The 15516-nt window shown below is 39.2% G+C and overlaps 2 protein-coding genes across 2 annotated transcripts; both read right to left on the bottom strand.

The window, feature by feature from the left end:
* Nucleotides 1-667: 667 nt before the first annotated feature.
* On the bottom strand, nucleotides 668-5563 carry ILL3 (IAA-leucine-resistant (ILR1)-like 3). The gene is made up of 5 exons (XM_086655749.1): nucleotides 5093-5563; nucleotides 4326-4451; nucleotides 3332-3646; nucleotides 2049-2174; nucleotides 668-1607 (listed from the first exon to the last, which is right to left on the bottom strand). Exons 1-5 carry the CDS (start codon nucleotides 5432-5434, stop codon nucleotides 1221-1223), a joined length of 1296 nt encoding a protein of 431 aa, XP_086511875.1. The 5' UTR covers nucleotides 5435-5563; the 3' UTR covers nucleotides 668-1220.
* A 2305-nt stretch (nucleotides 5564-7868) lies between these two features.
* On the bottom strand, nucleotides 7869-12042 carry LOC147569277 (NAC domain-containing protein 14-like). The gene is made up of 6 exons (XM_086655748.1): nucleotides 10616-12042; nucleotides 10178-10431; nucleotides 9764-10072; nucleotides 9263-9667; nucleotides 8501-8938; nucleotides 7869-8407 (listed from the first exon to the last, which is right to left on the bottom strand). Exons 1-6 carry the CDS (start codon nucleotides 10779-10781, stop codon nucleotides 8177-8179), a joined length of 1803 nt encoding a protein of 600 aa, XP_086511874.1. The 5' UTR covers nucleotides 10782-12042; the 3' UTR covers nucleotides 7869-8176.
* Between the last annotated feature and the right edge of the window lie 3474 nt (nucleotides 12043-15516).

Raw genomic sequence — 15516 nt, 5'->3', positions numbered from 1 at the left:
ATCAAGATGGAAAAATAACTAAACTGTAAGGTTTGTGCCAGGTTTGGAATGATAGGATAAATTACTTTCTTTCCTTCTTATACGGAATCTTCATTTAAGGAGCAAATCCTTACATGACTTTGATTACATTATTGTGATTGAGGGAGCAAATTACTACCATAGCTTAGATACTTAAACTTTTAAAGACCATAACAAGACTCTAAAACACCACCATGGCAAGACCGGCCCTTAAACGCCATCAAGGTCGGTCAAGGCCTTTGCTTTTTTTTTATACCATTAATCTGTGGAACTTTTGACATAAGGGTGATAAAGACACCCTCATGTTGGAGAGCTGGTGAGTCTTTAGACTGAGGTTGTTGATCGAAGACGATTTATTCTTATCTTTTCCTTTCTTTCTTCTCTACGCTCTTTGTTCATTCAAACCTTTGGATTTTCGTACTCGTTGTCAAAGCATTCCTTTAGATAATCCATCTCATACATGTTTGTTGTGCTCCATCAATCTTCAAAATGCTAGAGTAATTTGGGGAAAGCTTGTACCCCTACGTCCTTTGCGTGGTCATCTTTAACAATAATGTGTGAGGGAAGACCATGGCATCCAACACAACCTCCATGTCCATGTATATAATAATATGACAAATCCAAAATGAAATTGATCTACCAAACATAATTTTAAATAGACAATCAAATCACAGATCTCTTTATTCAAGCATCGAATCCATGGAGGAAAAGGTCTAGATAAATCACTACAAAAACCCAAAATCATTCCTTCACATATTAGTCCTGCCATTCCCCCATTATTGTTTGACCGCCGTTGTTGTTGATTTTCCAGATATACCAACCAAGTAATCTTGAAGAATCCGATGAAATGGAAGAAAAAGATGATCTATCAAGATTGAAGTAACCAACATCCTTCCCACCTCTTCGCTTCCTCTCTTTTCTACTCCAAAGGGCTCAGGAAAGATGTAAAACTAAAACGTAACTTCTCCTTTGAAAATAAGTGGGTTTCCAGCCAAGGGACCCTTCCTTCACCCGGAAAACAAATATCTCCTTAGAAGTTTTTCTCTCCAGAAAACATTTCTAAGGAGCACTTCTGCTTTCTTCTTTTGGGGCTTTATTGAAATAGATTATACAATATTACTCTCATTAACAAGTATAGTTATTTAGTGATTTTTACAGAGCTTCCACAGAAGAATTCATTGATTTCAATCAAGTAATGTCTTTCACTCTTTTGTAACTGAATCTTTTCGATGTTCGTTGAGATATAACTCTGCAACTGCAGTGTGTATAGCCGCCCCAATTGAAAGAACATCCTCATCGACGAAGAAGTAAGGAGAATGAGGGCTATGAACTGAACCTAATTCTTCATTTCTAATTCCAATTTTAAACATTAAACCAGGAATCATTTCTTGATAGAAGGCAAAATCCTCACCTGCCAGGATTTTTTCTCCTAACTTAACATTTTCTGAACCGAGTAAAAGTCTGCCAACTTTCTCGACATGTTGGTGCAAAATTTTGTCGTTCATGGCGGCTGGGTAAGGCGGATAATCACCTTCTTTCATGTTAACAAAAGCCTTACATCTATGAACAACTGCTTGTCCTTCGATTACCTGTAATAGTTATGAGAATAGTCACAGAGGGAAGCTTGTTAACTTCAGAATATTATCTCGGACCTCTCTGTTAATTGCTATTTGGTCTTCATTTAGATTTCCACAAACTTAATACTACTAAATATTGTCCTTGCTATTATTGTAATGATGCTTCCGGGGGGAAATTGAAAATCTAAAATCTTATTGGTGAAGAATATAAAGGAAACTATTTAGGGTATATTTACTTCGATCATTCCACCATTTCTTGCTTATCTATTTTATCATCTTTTCCCCCAAGTCATCTACTATCTTTGTTTTCTTCTTGATAAACAAGTATCGAAGTGCACGATAGACTGATATCTTCTGACTTTTACATCATTTTTTATTCTATATCAATAAATTTTCTTTACCGATAGGAGAACTGAAGGGAGTAAAAAGTTAAAATTGTTATGGTGTACATACCTCTTTCACTCGACGCTGTAGTTGGTGGAGACCAATTGTAGTAAGACTCCGTAACGTACCACCAAATTCAACGTGACGCATGGCTCCCATTGTTGTACCATCGTGGACATAAGTAACTGAGAGAACCTATCAATCAGAAAGAACATTCGTCAAACTAAATATTACATAAGAAGTTCACATGTCATCCTTCCAGAATTATTTGACCACATCCTGCAGGATTATGACCGAACGCCTTTAAGTCAAACTTAGCCTAAAGAAGCGGCTCGCTCATGTGTCGTTGCTGACCAGCAGTAGGGGCTTGAATTTTTTTTTTCTCTTTTTCACTAAGTATGTGCGTTTACATCAGTGGGCGTGGCTGAGAATTCGGGGACATATTGCGAAAAAGAATTGGGGGCCCTTTCTTCGATAAAGTAAAAACACAATTTTTTTCCAAATGTAACGCATTTAGCAAAATTCCAAAATAAACTAAGTTAGAAATTTTTTCTTATCTCAGATGAATCTAAGTTGTGTATTTTTTTTGGTCCGAGAAATTTGTATAAGCAAGAACGACACGCCTCAAACTAAATTTATTCCATGAAAAAAGTTAAACAGTAAGTATTACACTTCACAAGGAGTCCTGAAGCATTCAGGACTTACCTACAACTAGTTGATTATCTATAATTAATAGTTGTTGTTACTACTAATAGTTCGAGATGATAATGAATTGAGAAAATAAACAAAAAAAATTGCCAAGGGAGAGTATTGAACTTGTGACCTCATGCTTGTTATGCAAGATTTTTATCAACTAAGCTACATTTCTTTTTTGAATTATTTACATTGTCTAGTTATTAGACTTCATTCGAAATTTAGGGGCCGCTCGGTCTTTAAAAAAATTCAGTAGTTTGAGGGGGGGCCGGTGCGACCGAACCGGTTCCACCCCCTCGAACACGCCCCTGGTTTACATCAAAGCTCTGGTTAGAGGCATAGGCATAGACTTATTGTTATACTTTTGTCGTTTTAACACGAGGGCTATTTTCTCTTCTTTTTTTGCTTGTTGGACATCTATATATGTTAAGGTTTTCTCATGGCAGAAGGATTTGATAAATACATATATATATATGGGCCTCATGTTTAACAGTTTTCTATAGTGAGCGTAGTTTCCGTATATTATTAAGTTTCGACATTGATACATATCCAACTTGTGGTAGTGCTTCCTAATGATATAAAAAGGAGTTCACTTGGTAAATCATGTTGGGAATAACAAATGAAAGCAACAATATTTCTTTATAGTAATAGCGCCTTACTCGACTATGTTGAGGGTCCGTTTCCCTTGAGATAAGTTGTTGTAGAGCCAAAATTGCAAACGAAGCAGCGAGTATCGGGTCCACGTTTAAATGAGGTTCGACGGAGTTTGTTCCTTTTCCTTCTATTTTTGCTTCAAAAAAACATACGGCAGCAAATGCTGGTCCAGCAATAGATGCTATGCTTCCTGTGGGGTTTTGGTAGTCCACGTGCATTCCAAAGATCGCTTCAGCTTCACCAAGAGCACCTTCCTTGATCATGTGAGCTGCACCTGCACCACCTTCCTCCGCAGGTTGGAAAAGAAGTCTCACTGTTCCCTTCATCAAATACATAAGATTTTGACGAATTCAAATAATATGGTAAAAATCAATTTTGACTATGGAATCTCCAGAAATCAATCTAGATTCCTGGAATACCACATTCTGAAGCTAGTAATAACTCAGACGTTCCCTCTCTATTGTATCACACTTAAGTGAAGCTACAAGAAAGCATTAGTATTTTTGGACAATGAAACGTGTTATAGCTACTGCTAGTTTCATTCTTCTAACTCGTAGAAAGAATTGTATGTTGAAAAAAAGGCTACTTAAGCATATATGCAGCCAAAATAGACGAGGGGAAGAAGATCCGGACCCTATCAAGTCGGACAAAAAACTTAGAGCTAAAAGGCGGTCATTACTAACGAGAAGTCGAACCCTAGCTGGCCACAAAAAATCAAGTTTCTAAACGTTCATTTGATTCTAGTTGAGAAAAATAGACATTATCACCACATGTGAACATATGTTTAGAGCTTCTGCATACATGCATTCAAAAACAAAATTGTTTTAATCCTAAGTTTCCACTAAGACCCTAATTTTAATCTAGTTCCCAACTTGAATGGATTCGAATTTTGAAATGTATTTAACTTTGTTCTGGATTGCGTAAGTTTCACTGTCCAACTGCATTACGATTTCGTTAATACCCAAATCCTATTCTGAAGCTTCAAATAACACTTTTTACCTTGAGATTATCTTTGCGTTGATTAAGCAATTTTGCTGCTCCAAGAAGCATTGTCACATGAACATCATGTCCACAACCATGCATCTTTCCATCAACTTTGCTCTTGTGTTCCCATTCAACAAGTTCCTTAAATTGAAAAATGGAAAATCATGGAAATCATCATCCAATTACGCTAAAATTGAACATTTTATTGTTAAGATTGTAGACATCCATATCAGAACCAATTGGCAACGAGGGGAAAGAACTTAGATATTCGTTCTTGGTTTTGAGACTACACTTTGTCTATGTGGGACTATTCTCGCATGTCCCCCCTACACTTTGGCGTTCTTTTGAGCCTAAACACATGTCTTTTTCGGGTGACATGGATCAAACGCAGCCCTTAGGCTTGTCACATCATATATAGGTCTAGCTCTCATTATCATGTTAAGTTTGTGGACAACCAACATAGAACCAGTGTATGGAGAAGATATAGATATTTTCTTAATTGTGGGAGTACCCGTAGTGGGACTATTCTTACATTTATCACCCAAATTAAACAAATGTGAAGCAATTTAGAGAAAAATCAAAAGATGGGTTGATTATATTCCTAATGGGAGAAGATCAAAATTTGCTAAACTAAAGATATCCAAATGTGAAGCAATTTACAGGCCCTAATAATCTCATGAATTAAAAGTAGTTGCTCTGATAAAAACAGTAGCTTCTTTCTGTTCTTGTATCAGACAAATTAAACAACAATAATGGAAACTTAATAGATGGTTTTATCATACTTGCAATGGAAGAGCATCCATATCAGCTCGAAGAGCAACAATTGGGGAAGAACCAGAACCAATTTGAGCAACCACACCAGTTTGGGCAAAAGGGTAAGAATAAGAAATCCCTAGTTTATAGAGTTCACTGCGAATAAGAGCACTAGTTTTGTATTCTTGAAATAGAAGTTCTGGGTTTTCATGAATTTCTCTCCTGATTGATACTAACCAATTTTGTTCCTTCTTGGCTGATTTCATAAGCTCAGTTGAGTAGCTTTCATGGTGATCATGGTGAAAGGTAGAGAGAGAAACAGATAACAGGAGTGATAAAATTGACAGAAGGAGAAGGCAAAAGGGATTCATAGTTTCATACTACCTAACAAAGAATCAATGGAGATTCTGGCATGAAATATGTAAGCTTACCAAAAGAAAGTTGAAGAGAAAAGAAAAATTGTTTCCCGGGTGCCAAGACTTGGTTGGTCAATTTTATTTGACAATTTTATTTAGGGAAAAGCAAAATAGCTTCCCTGCCTTAGCTCTCTCTCTCTCCACCTCACTTCTCTCTCTGCCACCTCATGTATTCGCCACCTTATCGTCTTCACCGGTGAAGGTCGCCGGCCGGCTAATTTCCGGCCGGCGACCTTCAACCATAAAAAAAAAAAAAAAAAAATTCCTTCTCCTCTCTCTAGATCAGATCTGATCTAGAGAGAGGAGACCTCCATTAAAGGTCCGACCAGACCTTCAATGGGTCTGTTCGGACCTCCAATGGAGGTCTGCGAACAGACCTTTAATGGAGGTCTGGGAACAGACCTTCAAAGGGTCTGTTCCAGACCTCCATTGGGGGTCCGAACAGATCTAGAGAGAGAGGAGAAGGAAAAAAAAATTTATGGTTGAAGGTCGCCGATCGGCGACCTTCACCGGCGAATACATGAGGTCTGCGAACAGACCTTCAAAGGGTCTGCTCGGACCTTTAATGGAGGTCTCCTCTCTCTCTCTAGATTAGATCTAGAGAGAGGAGAAGGAAAAAAAAAGGGTTATTTCCCTAATGGCCCCCAACTATGTTACCAGCTTCCCGCCTGGCCCCCTACTTTACGAGAAATACCTATATGGCCCCCTTCTGTTATAACACCGTTACTCTCTCTCTTCCATTTCTTTTCTCTCTCTCCTCCAACATGTTTTCTCTCTCTGCCACCTCGTTAAAACCGCCAACTCATCATCTTCTCCGAGAAGGTCGCCGGCCGACCAATTTTCCGGCCGGCGACCTTCAAACTTAAAAAAAATAAAAATTTATTTCATTTCTCCTCTCTCTCTCAAAAAAAAAAATTTCCTTTTTTTTCACCTCCACTCTCTCTCTCTCTAAACTCCGGCGAAGGGTAACAAGGGGGTTACCCTTCGCCGGAGTTCGGGAGACCTTAAAGGTCTGCCGGAACAGACCATGAAGGTATGTTCCGGCAGACCTTTAAGGTCTCCCGAACTCCGGCGAAGGGGTACCCTTCGCCGGAGTTTAGAGAGAGAGAGTGGAGGTGAAAAAAAAAATTTTTTTTTAGAGAGAGAGAAAGAGAAAGAGAGGAGAGATGAAATAAAAAAAATAATTTTTTCTTTTTTTTAAGTTTGAAGGTCGCCGGCCGGAAAATTGGTCGGTCGGCGACCTTCCCGGAGAAGATGATGAGTTGGCGGTTTTAACGAGGTGGCAGAGAGAGAAAACATGTTGGAGGAGAGAGAGAAAACATGTTGGAGGAGAGAGAGAAAACATGTTGGAGGAGAGAGAGAAAACATGTTGGAGGAGAGAGAGAAAACATGTTGGAGGAGAGAGAAAAAAGAAATGGAAGAGAGAAGAGTAACGGTGTTATAACGGAAGGGGGCCATATGGGTATTTCTCGTAAACTAGGGGGCCAGGCGGGAAGCTGGTCACAAAGTTGGGGGCCATTAGGGAAATAACCCAAAAAAAAAATTATGGTTGAAGGTCGCCGGCCGGAAATTGGCCGGCCGGCGACCTTCATCGGTGAAGACGATGAGGTGGCGAATACATGAGGTGTTAGAAAATATTCCCCATAAAATATGTTTCCCAGGAAAATTTTCAAAATTCTACATATTCCTTTTAAAATTTCACACCCGGGAAACTATTTAGCTTTCCCCAAATCGCTGGCCTTAATTTATCATAACAACATTACGTTTCTTCTCCTACTAATATAAAATTGCTCAATTAAAAGATCGTCGGAAAGTCTTTTATGTTTTTTTATCACGAGGAATGATCATTTAATTAAGAGACTCTGATGACACACGATATCAAATTAGAATTAAAATGTCATTTAGTATTTTTTTTTGTTGAAAATAATGCCATTTATTCCTAGATCGAAAAACTAGTTAGATATACACATTTGTGTTGCAAACACCATTAAAATTGATGGGAAAAATCCATCCTGATATACACATTTGTGTTGCAAACACCATTAAAATTGATGGGAAAAATCCATCCTAAGTCTCGCCCTAGGGATACAAAGTTGAAGGCGATGCAAAAAAGGGTGATTAGCATTGTGAATGAAAAGCAAATCTGAAACAATCCCTTGAACGAAAAACGGTTGGATTAGCGAGTGTCTTGGACTAGCGAGTGTCTTGGACTAGCGAGCAGGTCTCCCTGACAGTATAGCGACTATATATTCATGGAAGAGTGAGTCCAGACAGGTTAAAACAGTGAAAAGAAATTTTAAGTGTCTAGGCCTAGTACATTTCACTACTTCTTGTACTTGCAAAGAACTCGAACACAAGCTGTAAGTTAAAATAGAGTCCAAACCTCATCTAGAAGATATACAAAAATCAATTGAACACTCTTTTATAAACATATAGCCCTAAAGTTTGAATATCCCAGAATCTCCTACTTATATGATATACCTAATTTTATTACAAAATATACTGCACTATAAAACTCTTGCCCTTTTTACACTATTACCAGGATTGCTATAATAATAAACTAATTGGCAACATAGATTACCAACATTTCATGGAGATGCACATATTCAATCTCAAAACTAAGTGAATATCAGCCATGGGGTTGATCAGAGGAAGTCAAATAAGGGGTTAGAATGTTAAAACTACACATTCTAGCAGTCAAGACCACTTCTTCAATGATTTCATCATATACCTCCATCCCCCTGCAGAAACCATGACCGAGACTGATACAAATGCCACTAACACAATTGATATGCTCAGGAAACTCAATCGGCGAACTGGACGAGCTTTCTCCACAAGAAGGGATTTGCCAGATTTGACCGAGGAGGTCTCGTTATAGTTATCAATGGTGGGTTTGGTGGTACTAGATTCTTCCGCTACTTCAGAATCCTGTCACCAAGAAAAAGTTTACCAAGTTTAGAACCCATGAGTCGATATAGTTGTATATCGTTAACTATTAGTTTTACTCGATGAGATACTTACATTGTTTACTGTTGGTTTGCTCTTGCTCTCGTCTTTATTGTAACTGAAGTCTCTACCCTTGAAGGAAACTACTCTGCCTCTAAAAGAAAGTTTTTTCTGTAGCCGAATTCTTCTTGGAGCAGTTCCCTGTGTCATAAAGTTTTGAGAACTTGACTGTAACCAGCTCTGGTTGAATACAAACCCATCATTGTTGTTAACAAAATTGTTCTGCCTGATTTGCTGATCGAGTGTATTAGACGAGTTAGCGAAAGTTTCCATGGTCGAATCAGTGGATAAAACATCTTCTCCCGTATCTGTCCCGAAAGCCATATTTCCGCTTCTAAAATCCCCACCAAAAGTAGCTTCAGTTTTGTCATATCCTAAAACCTTTTGAATCTGTGGGTAATCATTTGTGCTGACATGATCGTTGAAGCACCACACTCCCTTTAAATCATAGTTCTGTAATAACAGATAACATAGGAAGAGTTACTTATAGAAGTATTGTTTATGAGAAGAAGATAGCAGTGAGAATATTATATGGTAACACTTGTTACAATTCCATGGATCTTTCAAGGTTCCTGAAAGAGACATGCTCTCATTGTACTGTGCCGAAATTATAGTTTCGTTTGTGATTCGTTGGATTTCTCTAGTGCCTATGTGTTGGGCACAGGGGTCAGTGGCACAAGGTCTTAGAACCTAGTCATTCTAGTTTCAATAAGGAAAGGGACAAGTAAAATTGGTTCTTGTTCGTTTAGTTCATACGTGAACTGGTTTAGTTATTACCTGTGCTTGTGCCACTTCGTTGTCTATGTCACTACCAGATCCACTATCCTTGCCAGATGGATATATAGGAGTTCCTCCCTCTTCCTGAATGTAATCACTCTGAATCTCGTATTCAACACCCGAGGTCTTTGCACCAATAGAACCTTCACAGGATTGCTCTTCCTTGACAAGAACATCCTCTAAAAACTTTTCGACAGAGATATCTTCGTCATCGATAAGATCTTGAAGTTCTAACCCGTTACAGCCATCGGCGTAGCCATTGATGAAGTCATCTACAAAGGCAAAATCTTCTCCCAACTCATTATCCATCTGTAAATCGAACTGTGAGAATGCACTGTCATCGAATATCTGCTCAACGGTTGAACCTGTAGGATTTGACAATTCATCATTTGACACAGGCTCCATCTGAAAAAGAAAGAAAACATGCTTTAGTTTTGTATTTCTTTCAGACTTTATCAATAAAAGTAGAATACAAACAGAATATCAAGATTTCATTCTCACCTCTTTTACTGTTTTTTCTATTTCAGAATTCTTCACGTCGGGAGATATATTAGCGTAGTAGTTGCTAGGATCAGGTACTTGATCAACAGAGTTCATGTTCTTTGGGTTATCAGCCTCGTTATCTACCTGTTCCTTTCTGATCTGCATATGTGATTCCGAAATTTCTTTGAGCGCTGGACGGCTTGAAGGTGCATCTTCAGGAGAAGATATAGTTGGAGTACGGCATGAACCAGTTGGTTCCACTTCTTCGCCATTCGATTCAGTCCCCTCGTCCGGCTTATAGAATAAGCGGCAGAGAACAAAAGAAGCCTAGACAAAGGAAATAAGGAGAAACAAGAACAAACTGCCAATTAGAAACTCACAATCATATAGAACAAAAGCATAACTAGAAAGAGAGAAGGGAAGAACCCTAACTGGTACAGGGTCCATGCGGTACTCATGCATCTTCCAAGCGGTTCTATCACCATTAGGAGCTCTACCTTGATAGAAAACAAGGGTTTTCTTCATCCCAATCAATTTCGAGTTAACTTTAATGGTTCGATCTTTACCAGTAGCTTTCCAGTAACCAGCTACAGTTGCCCTATTTGAACGACGACCATTCGGATACTTACTATCTCGAGGACAGAAGAAGAACCACTCCATATCATTCGATTTAACCACAGATAAATCTAAAAACACAGAGTACAAAAATTTCAACACAGAGAGTACAAAACCCTAAAAATCATAACTTTAATTCAATAACAATCTAGTTAGAAAAAATACCACATACCCATATCATAAAAAAACCTAAATTGATAAATAGAGTGAGAGAGAAAAAGAATTGGATTGGGATAAACAAAAAAAGTATCTTACTTGGTAAATCCCATGGCTCCCACTTACAAACATCAATTTCACGAATCACTTCAACTTCAGATTCTTTACCTTTGATCTTCAACCGCAAATAATGATTCACAAGTTCTTTATCAGTTGGACTAAATCTGAATCCTAATGGCATAGATGCTAAAGAAATATCTCCCATCTTTTCTATTCTTCCACCAAAACTCCTCCCCCCCAAAATAAAAGACTTAAAGAAAAACCAAAAACAGAGCAAATCCAAGACTATGAAGAAGAAGAAGATGAATTAAGTGAAGTACAAATTAACAGCAGATTGATTTTTAGGATTGATTTCTACTTTCTCTCTCTAACAATTTTGCTTTGCTCTCTCTCTCTTTCTCTCTAGAAATGAATTGTAGAAGAAGAAGGCAGCTAGGTCTATGTGCCAATCGACTTCACCAAGTGGAGCCCCTTCCTAGAAGACGCGGTTTTAATCCTGTTAGTGAGAGAGAGGTCTTGATTTTGGTTCAATTAACGAAAATACCTCATTATATTAGACCTAATAATCTTGACCAATTGCCATTTTGGTCGAGTTAGGGGGTGAGGGTAATTTAGAGATAAAATGTAAAATAAGGTCATCGAACAAATTAAAATGCGCCACGTAGGATTATTACCATCATCCTGGTTTCCGTACCTGGGACCCAACGCGGTGTGGTTTCAGGGTGCAAACCGTGTATGGAATTTTCGCGGAAGTTGAGTGGATGATATTCATATTGTTATCGGCACTATTCCATTTTGGCGTCGGAAAGATTCACCAAAATTACTCTCTTCATTTTTCTTTTTCACTCAACTTTAATGGTTGATTTATATTTTTCTTTTTTACCCCTCTCTTCACTGTTCTTTTCCTCCCTATCCTTTCACTTTCTTCTTGTCGATTGTCGGAGATCGGTGAGTCACCAACCGACGACAATCATTTACAAAAAATACTTCGTTTTTATCTTCTCCTTCTTCCCCTCCTCAATACCACCGGTCAGCCACCACAATATCTCCTTTTCCAGTTTATTTTTTTTTTACCTATATTTTTTTTTTTCTGTATTGCCAACTTTCAACGCAGTTGAAAAGAGAAAGATATAGAGAAGAAGAAACACTCAATCATTGATTACGGTGGAACCCTCGAGTGATGTCTCCATTGTCATAATGGGACCACGAATTAGGATTTCACTAAAAATCTAGTTTGAGGGTTCCTCTGTTACCCGTGATCGCGAGATCCAAAATTAAATGGGACTCTCGAGCAAAGGTTCCACCGAAGTCCATTTCTCGAGGGTCCCGTCGATGGAACCTTCGAACTAGGGTTTTTATGAACCTCTAGCTAGAAGGTTCTCTTTCTCGCTAAAGAAAACATGACGGAGAGAGGAAAGGAGGGTATTGAGAGATAGAAGATAGGTGATGGTGGAGGTATGGTTGGCGACGGTGGGAAGTAGTGGTGTTAGGAGGGGATAAAAGAGAACAAGAAAACGGAAGTGTGTTTTTTCAACGATGGTCATCGGCTAGTGACCAGTAGGCCTCCGACGACCGACAATAAGAAAATGACAAATGATAGGGAAGGAAAAAATGGTAAAAAGATAAATCAACTGTTAAAATTGACTTACGAAAACACCAAAAAGAACCAAAATTGTAGTTGGTCATCTTGATGGGGCCAAAATGGTTATTATTCCATTGATATTTTATTGCATGAAGTATAGATAATACTCCTGCTCCATTGAATTAAGAATCTTTGTGTTGAGTTGGAACAGGCTAATTGTGATTTGAAAAACCATACAGATATCCGGAATTTGAACGAAAAAAAAAATACAGATATCGGGCTCTCCAGTTCATGTACATGTAGCAACTCCCTAACCGGGAGTAATTAAACAGATAAGAAGCCGAAGACTTGATGGCAACAATAATACAAAGAGAAGATACATACCAGGAACCATCCCAACCAACGACTTGTCAAAACTTCTTCCCCAAGTTTCACCGTACATACCATACCACCTCCAAAGTCCCATCAAATTCCAACGGTGGGACCGGTATCAAATTCATCTCATCCTTGGGAGAACCGAGTCTAGGGGGTAGTGGTGGGGGACATTGGGGGATGTAAGAGGCAGTTTCTAAAAATTGAAGAGGAGGTTTAAGAGGCAGCAACAGGCAGTTTCCAAAAATTGGGATGGTTTCCAATTTTTTGGCTCAATAGGCAGTTTCCAATTTTTTGGCTTATAATATATATAAATAGGGGTTGAGTGCTTTGTAATCAACACATCAACACAAGCAACAACAACTCTTCTTTAGAGAGCTAGAGAGAGAGCAAGAGTGAGAGAAATTTTTCATAGTTTTTGAGCGGTGTTAAATTTCTCGGTCGTCGAAGATTTAGTATAGAAGGTTAATTCTATACGGTACCATCTTGGGACGAACTTGCGGGTTGTGTTAGTCGTCTTCATCTATCCTTCAATAAAGATTTCTTGTTCGCCCGAGGACGTAGGCTTTAAAGCCGAACCTCGTTAAATTCTGTTCGCATATTTGATTTTGACTTAGCTTTTCGATTAATCTTCATAATCGGATCAATTTCTAGAATAGGTTCGATAGCTTCCGCGACTTTCAGTTATAACAATTGGTACCAGAGCCTTGTTGAGATTGAACGAAGAGAAGATGGGATCGAGAAGTGGTACGGTCAAAGCAGGGAAATATGAGATAGAGAAGTTCAATGGGAAAAACGATTTTTCTTATTGGCGGATGCAGATGAAGAATCTGTTAATCTCGCAGAAATTACACAAGACGTTGACGGGAAAGAAACCAGGAGATATGTCAGATGAGGATTGGGAAGAGTTAGATCTCGAAGCACGGGCTACCATTATGTTGTGTCTTGAGAGGGACGTGGCGTTCCTAGTAGACGAAGAAACAACGGCGGCGGGTGTGTGGTTAAAGCTAGAAAGCAGTTTCATGACGAAAACTTTAACGAATCGGGTCTACTTAAAATCGAAATTATTCACATGTAGAATGGAAGAGGGTTCTTCTATTCAGGAATATGTGAATAGGTTTGACAGGATTATCTCAGATTTGAAGGATATTGATGTTAAGGTTGAGGATGAGGACCAAGCCCTCATATTGTTACTTTCATTGCCTAAATCCTATGAGAACCTTGTTCAAACTTTGATGCTTGTTGGTGATAGTCTAAGCATGGAAGAGACGAGAAATTCGCTATTAGCGGATGACCTTCGTAAGGTTGCTACTAGCAGTATGGCGTCGGGTGGAGTAGACAAAGAACAAGCACAAGGGTTGTTTGTAACGAGGGGGAGGAGTAATGAAAGGGGAAAGGGAAAGGGCGGGAAATCTAGATCCAAATCTAGAGGCTCTTTCAAGAAAACGTGCTTTAGTTGTGGTGAGCTTGGCCACTTTAAAGCGGCTTGTCCAAAGAGAAAGTTGAAGCAAAAGAACGAAGGCTACAAGGAGAAACAAGAGATGCAAGAGGCGGGATATGTGTCAGAAGAGGCGGATGAATGTTTCTCGGTGACAGAGGTGTCTGAGAAAATCTCCGATAAGTGGATGCTTGATTCAGGGGCGTCACACCATATGTGTCCAAATAGGGAGTTGTTTACTACCTATAGGAGTATAGATGGTGGTACAGTTATACTGGGTGATGATAGTATATGTAAAACTGTGGGACTCGGAACAATACGTATCAAGATGCACGATGGAGTGGTGAGAACATTGACGGACGTAAGACACATACCCGATTTGCGGAAAAATCTAATTTCCCTTGGTGTGTTGGAGCGGAACGGCTGTAAGATAATTATAGAGAATGGCTCCATAAAAGTCGTTAAGGGTTCTTTGGTGGTAATGAGAGGTACTCGTTACGGTAATTTATACAAACTTTTGGGGATAACAATTACGGGAGATGTAGCAGTAGGAATCAGTGGAAGGGATCCAACGGCTAGTACGAGGCTTTGGCATATGCGCCTTGGGCATATGTCAGAAAAGGGTCTATCTTTGATGTGCGGGAAAGGCTTGTTGAAGGACATGAAGAAGCCTTGCATGGAGTTTTGTGAGCATTGTGTGTTCGGGAAGGCACACAGGGTGACGTTCTCTACAAGCAAGCACAGGAGCAAAGAGGTATTAGACTACGTACATACCGATGTCTGGGGACCGGCAAAGTTACCTTCCAAGGGTGGTTCCAGGTATTTTGTTACATTCGTTGATGATCATTCGAGATTTGTCTGGCTTTATTTTCTGAAGCATAAGAATGAGGTATTCAACACATTCCTGGTGTGGAAAGCAATGGTTGAGAACAAAACTGGTCGAAAGCTGAAGACGTTAAGGTCGGATAATGGGACCGAGTACACGGATGGGGCATTCAAGGAGTTTTGTAATCAGGAAGGCATTGTGAGGCACTGGACAGTAGTAAACACACCTCAACAGAATGGAGTCGCAGAGAGATTGAACCGTACACTACTTGAGAAGGCTAGATGTATGCGCTCCAATTCGGGACTAGGCGTAGAATGATGGGCAGAATCTGTTGCTACAGCTTGTTATATTGTGAACAGGTCTCCACATTCTTCTTTAGATGGCGGCATACCTTACGAGGTGTGGTCAGGTGAACATGCAGATTACGGGAGACTTAAGGTTTTCGGTTGTACGGCCTATTACCATGTTAAAGGTAACAAACTTGACAATAGAGCAAAGAAGGCAATTTTCTTAGGATATGCTACAGGAGTCAAGGGTTATCGGTTATGGTGTACGGAAGACAAGAAGTTTGTAATCAGCAGAGATGTGGTGTTTGATGAGTCATCTATTGTAGCTATGGCGAAAGCTACGGTGCCTAGTTGTGGTGATGTTGGGTCTACTAAAGCTCAAGTAGTGGAAGTAGAAGCCGAAGACCAACGGGTTTCTAGGAATCATGATCAGGT

The sequence above is a fragment of the Eschscholzia californica genome, unplaced genomic scaffold (genome assembly GCF_041429995.1).
Source record: "Eschscholzia californica isolate CP2 unplaced genomic scaffold, dmEscCali1.0.p SCAF_1, whole genome shotgun sequence".
Classification (NCBI taxonomy): Eukaryota; Viridiplantae; Streptophyta; class Magnoliopsida; order Ranunculales; family Papaveraceae; genus Eschscholzia; species Eschscholzia californica.
This window is presented reverse-complemented; position numbering and strand designations above follow the sequence as displayed.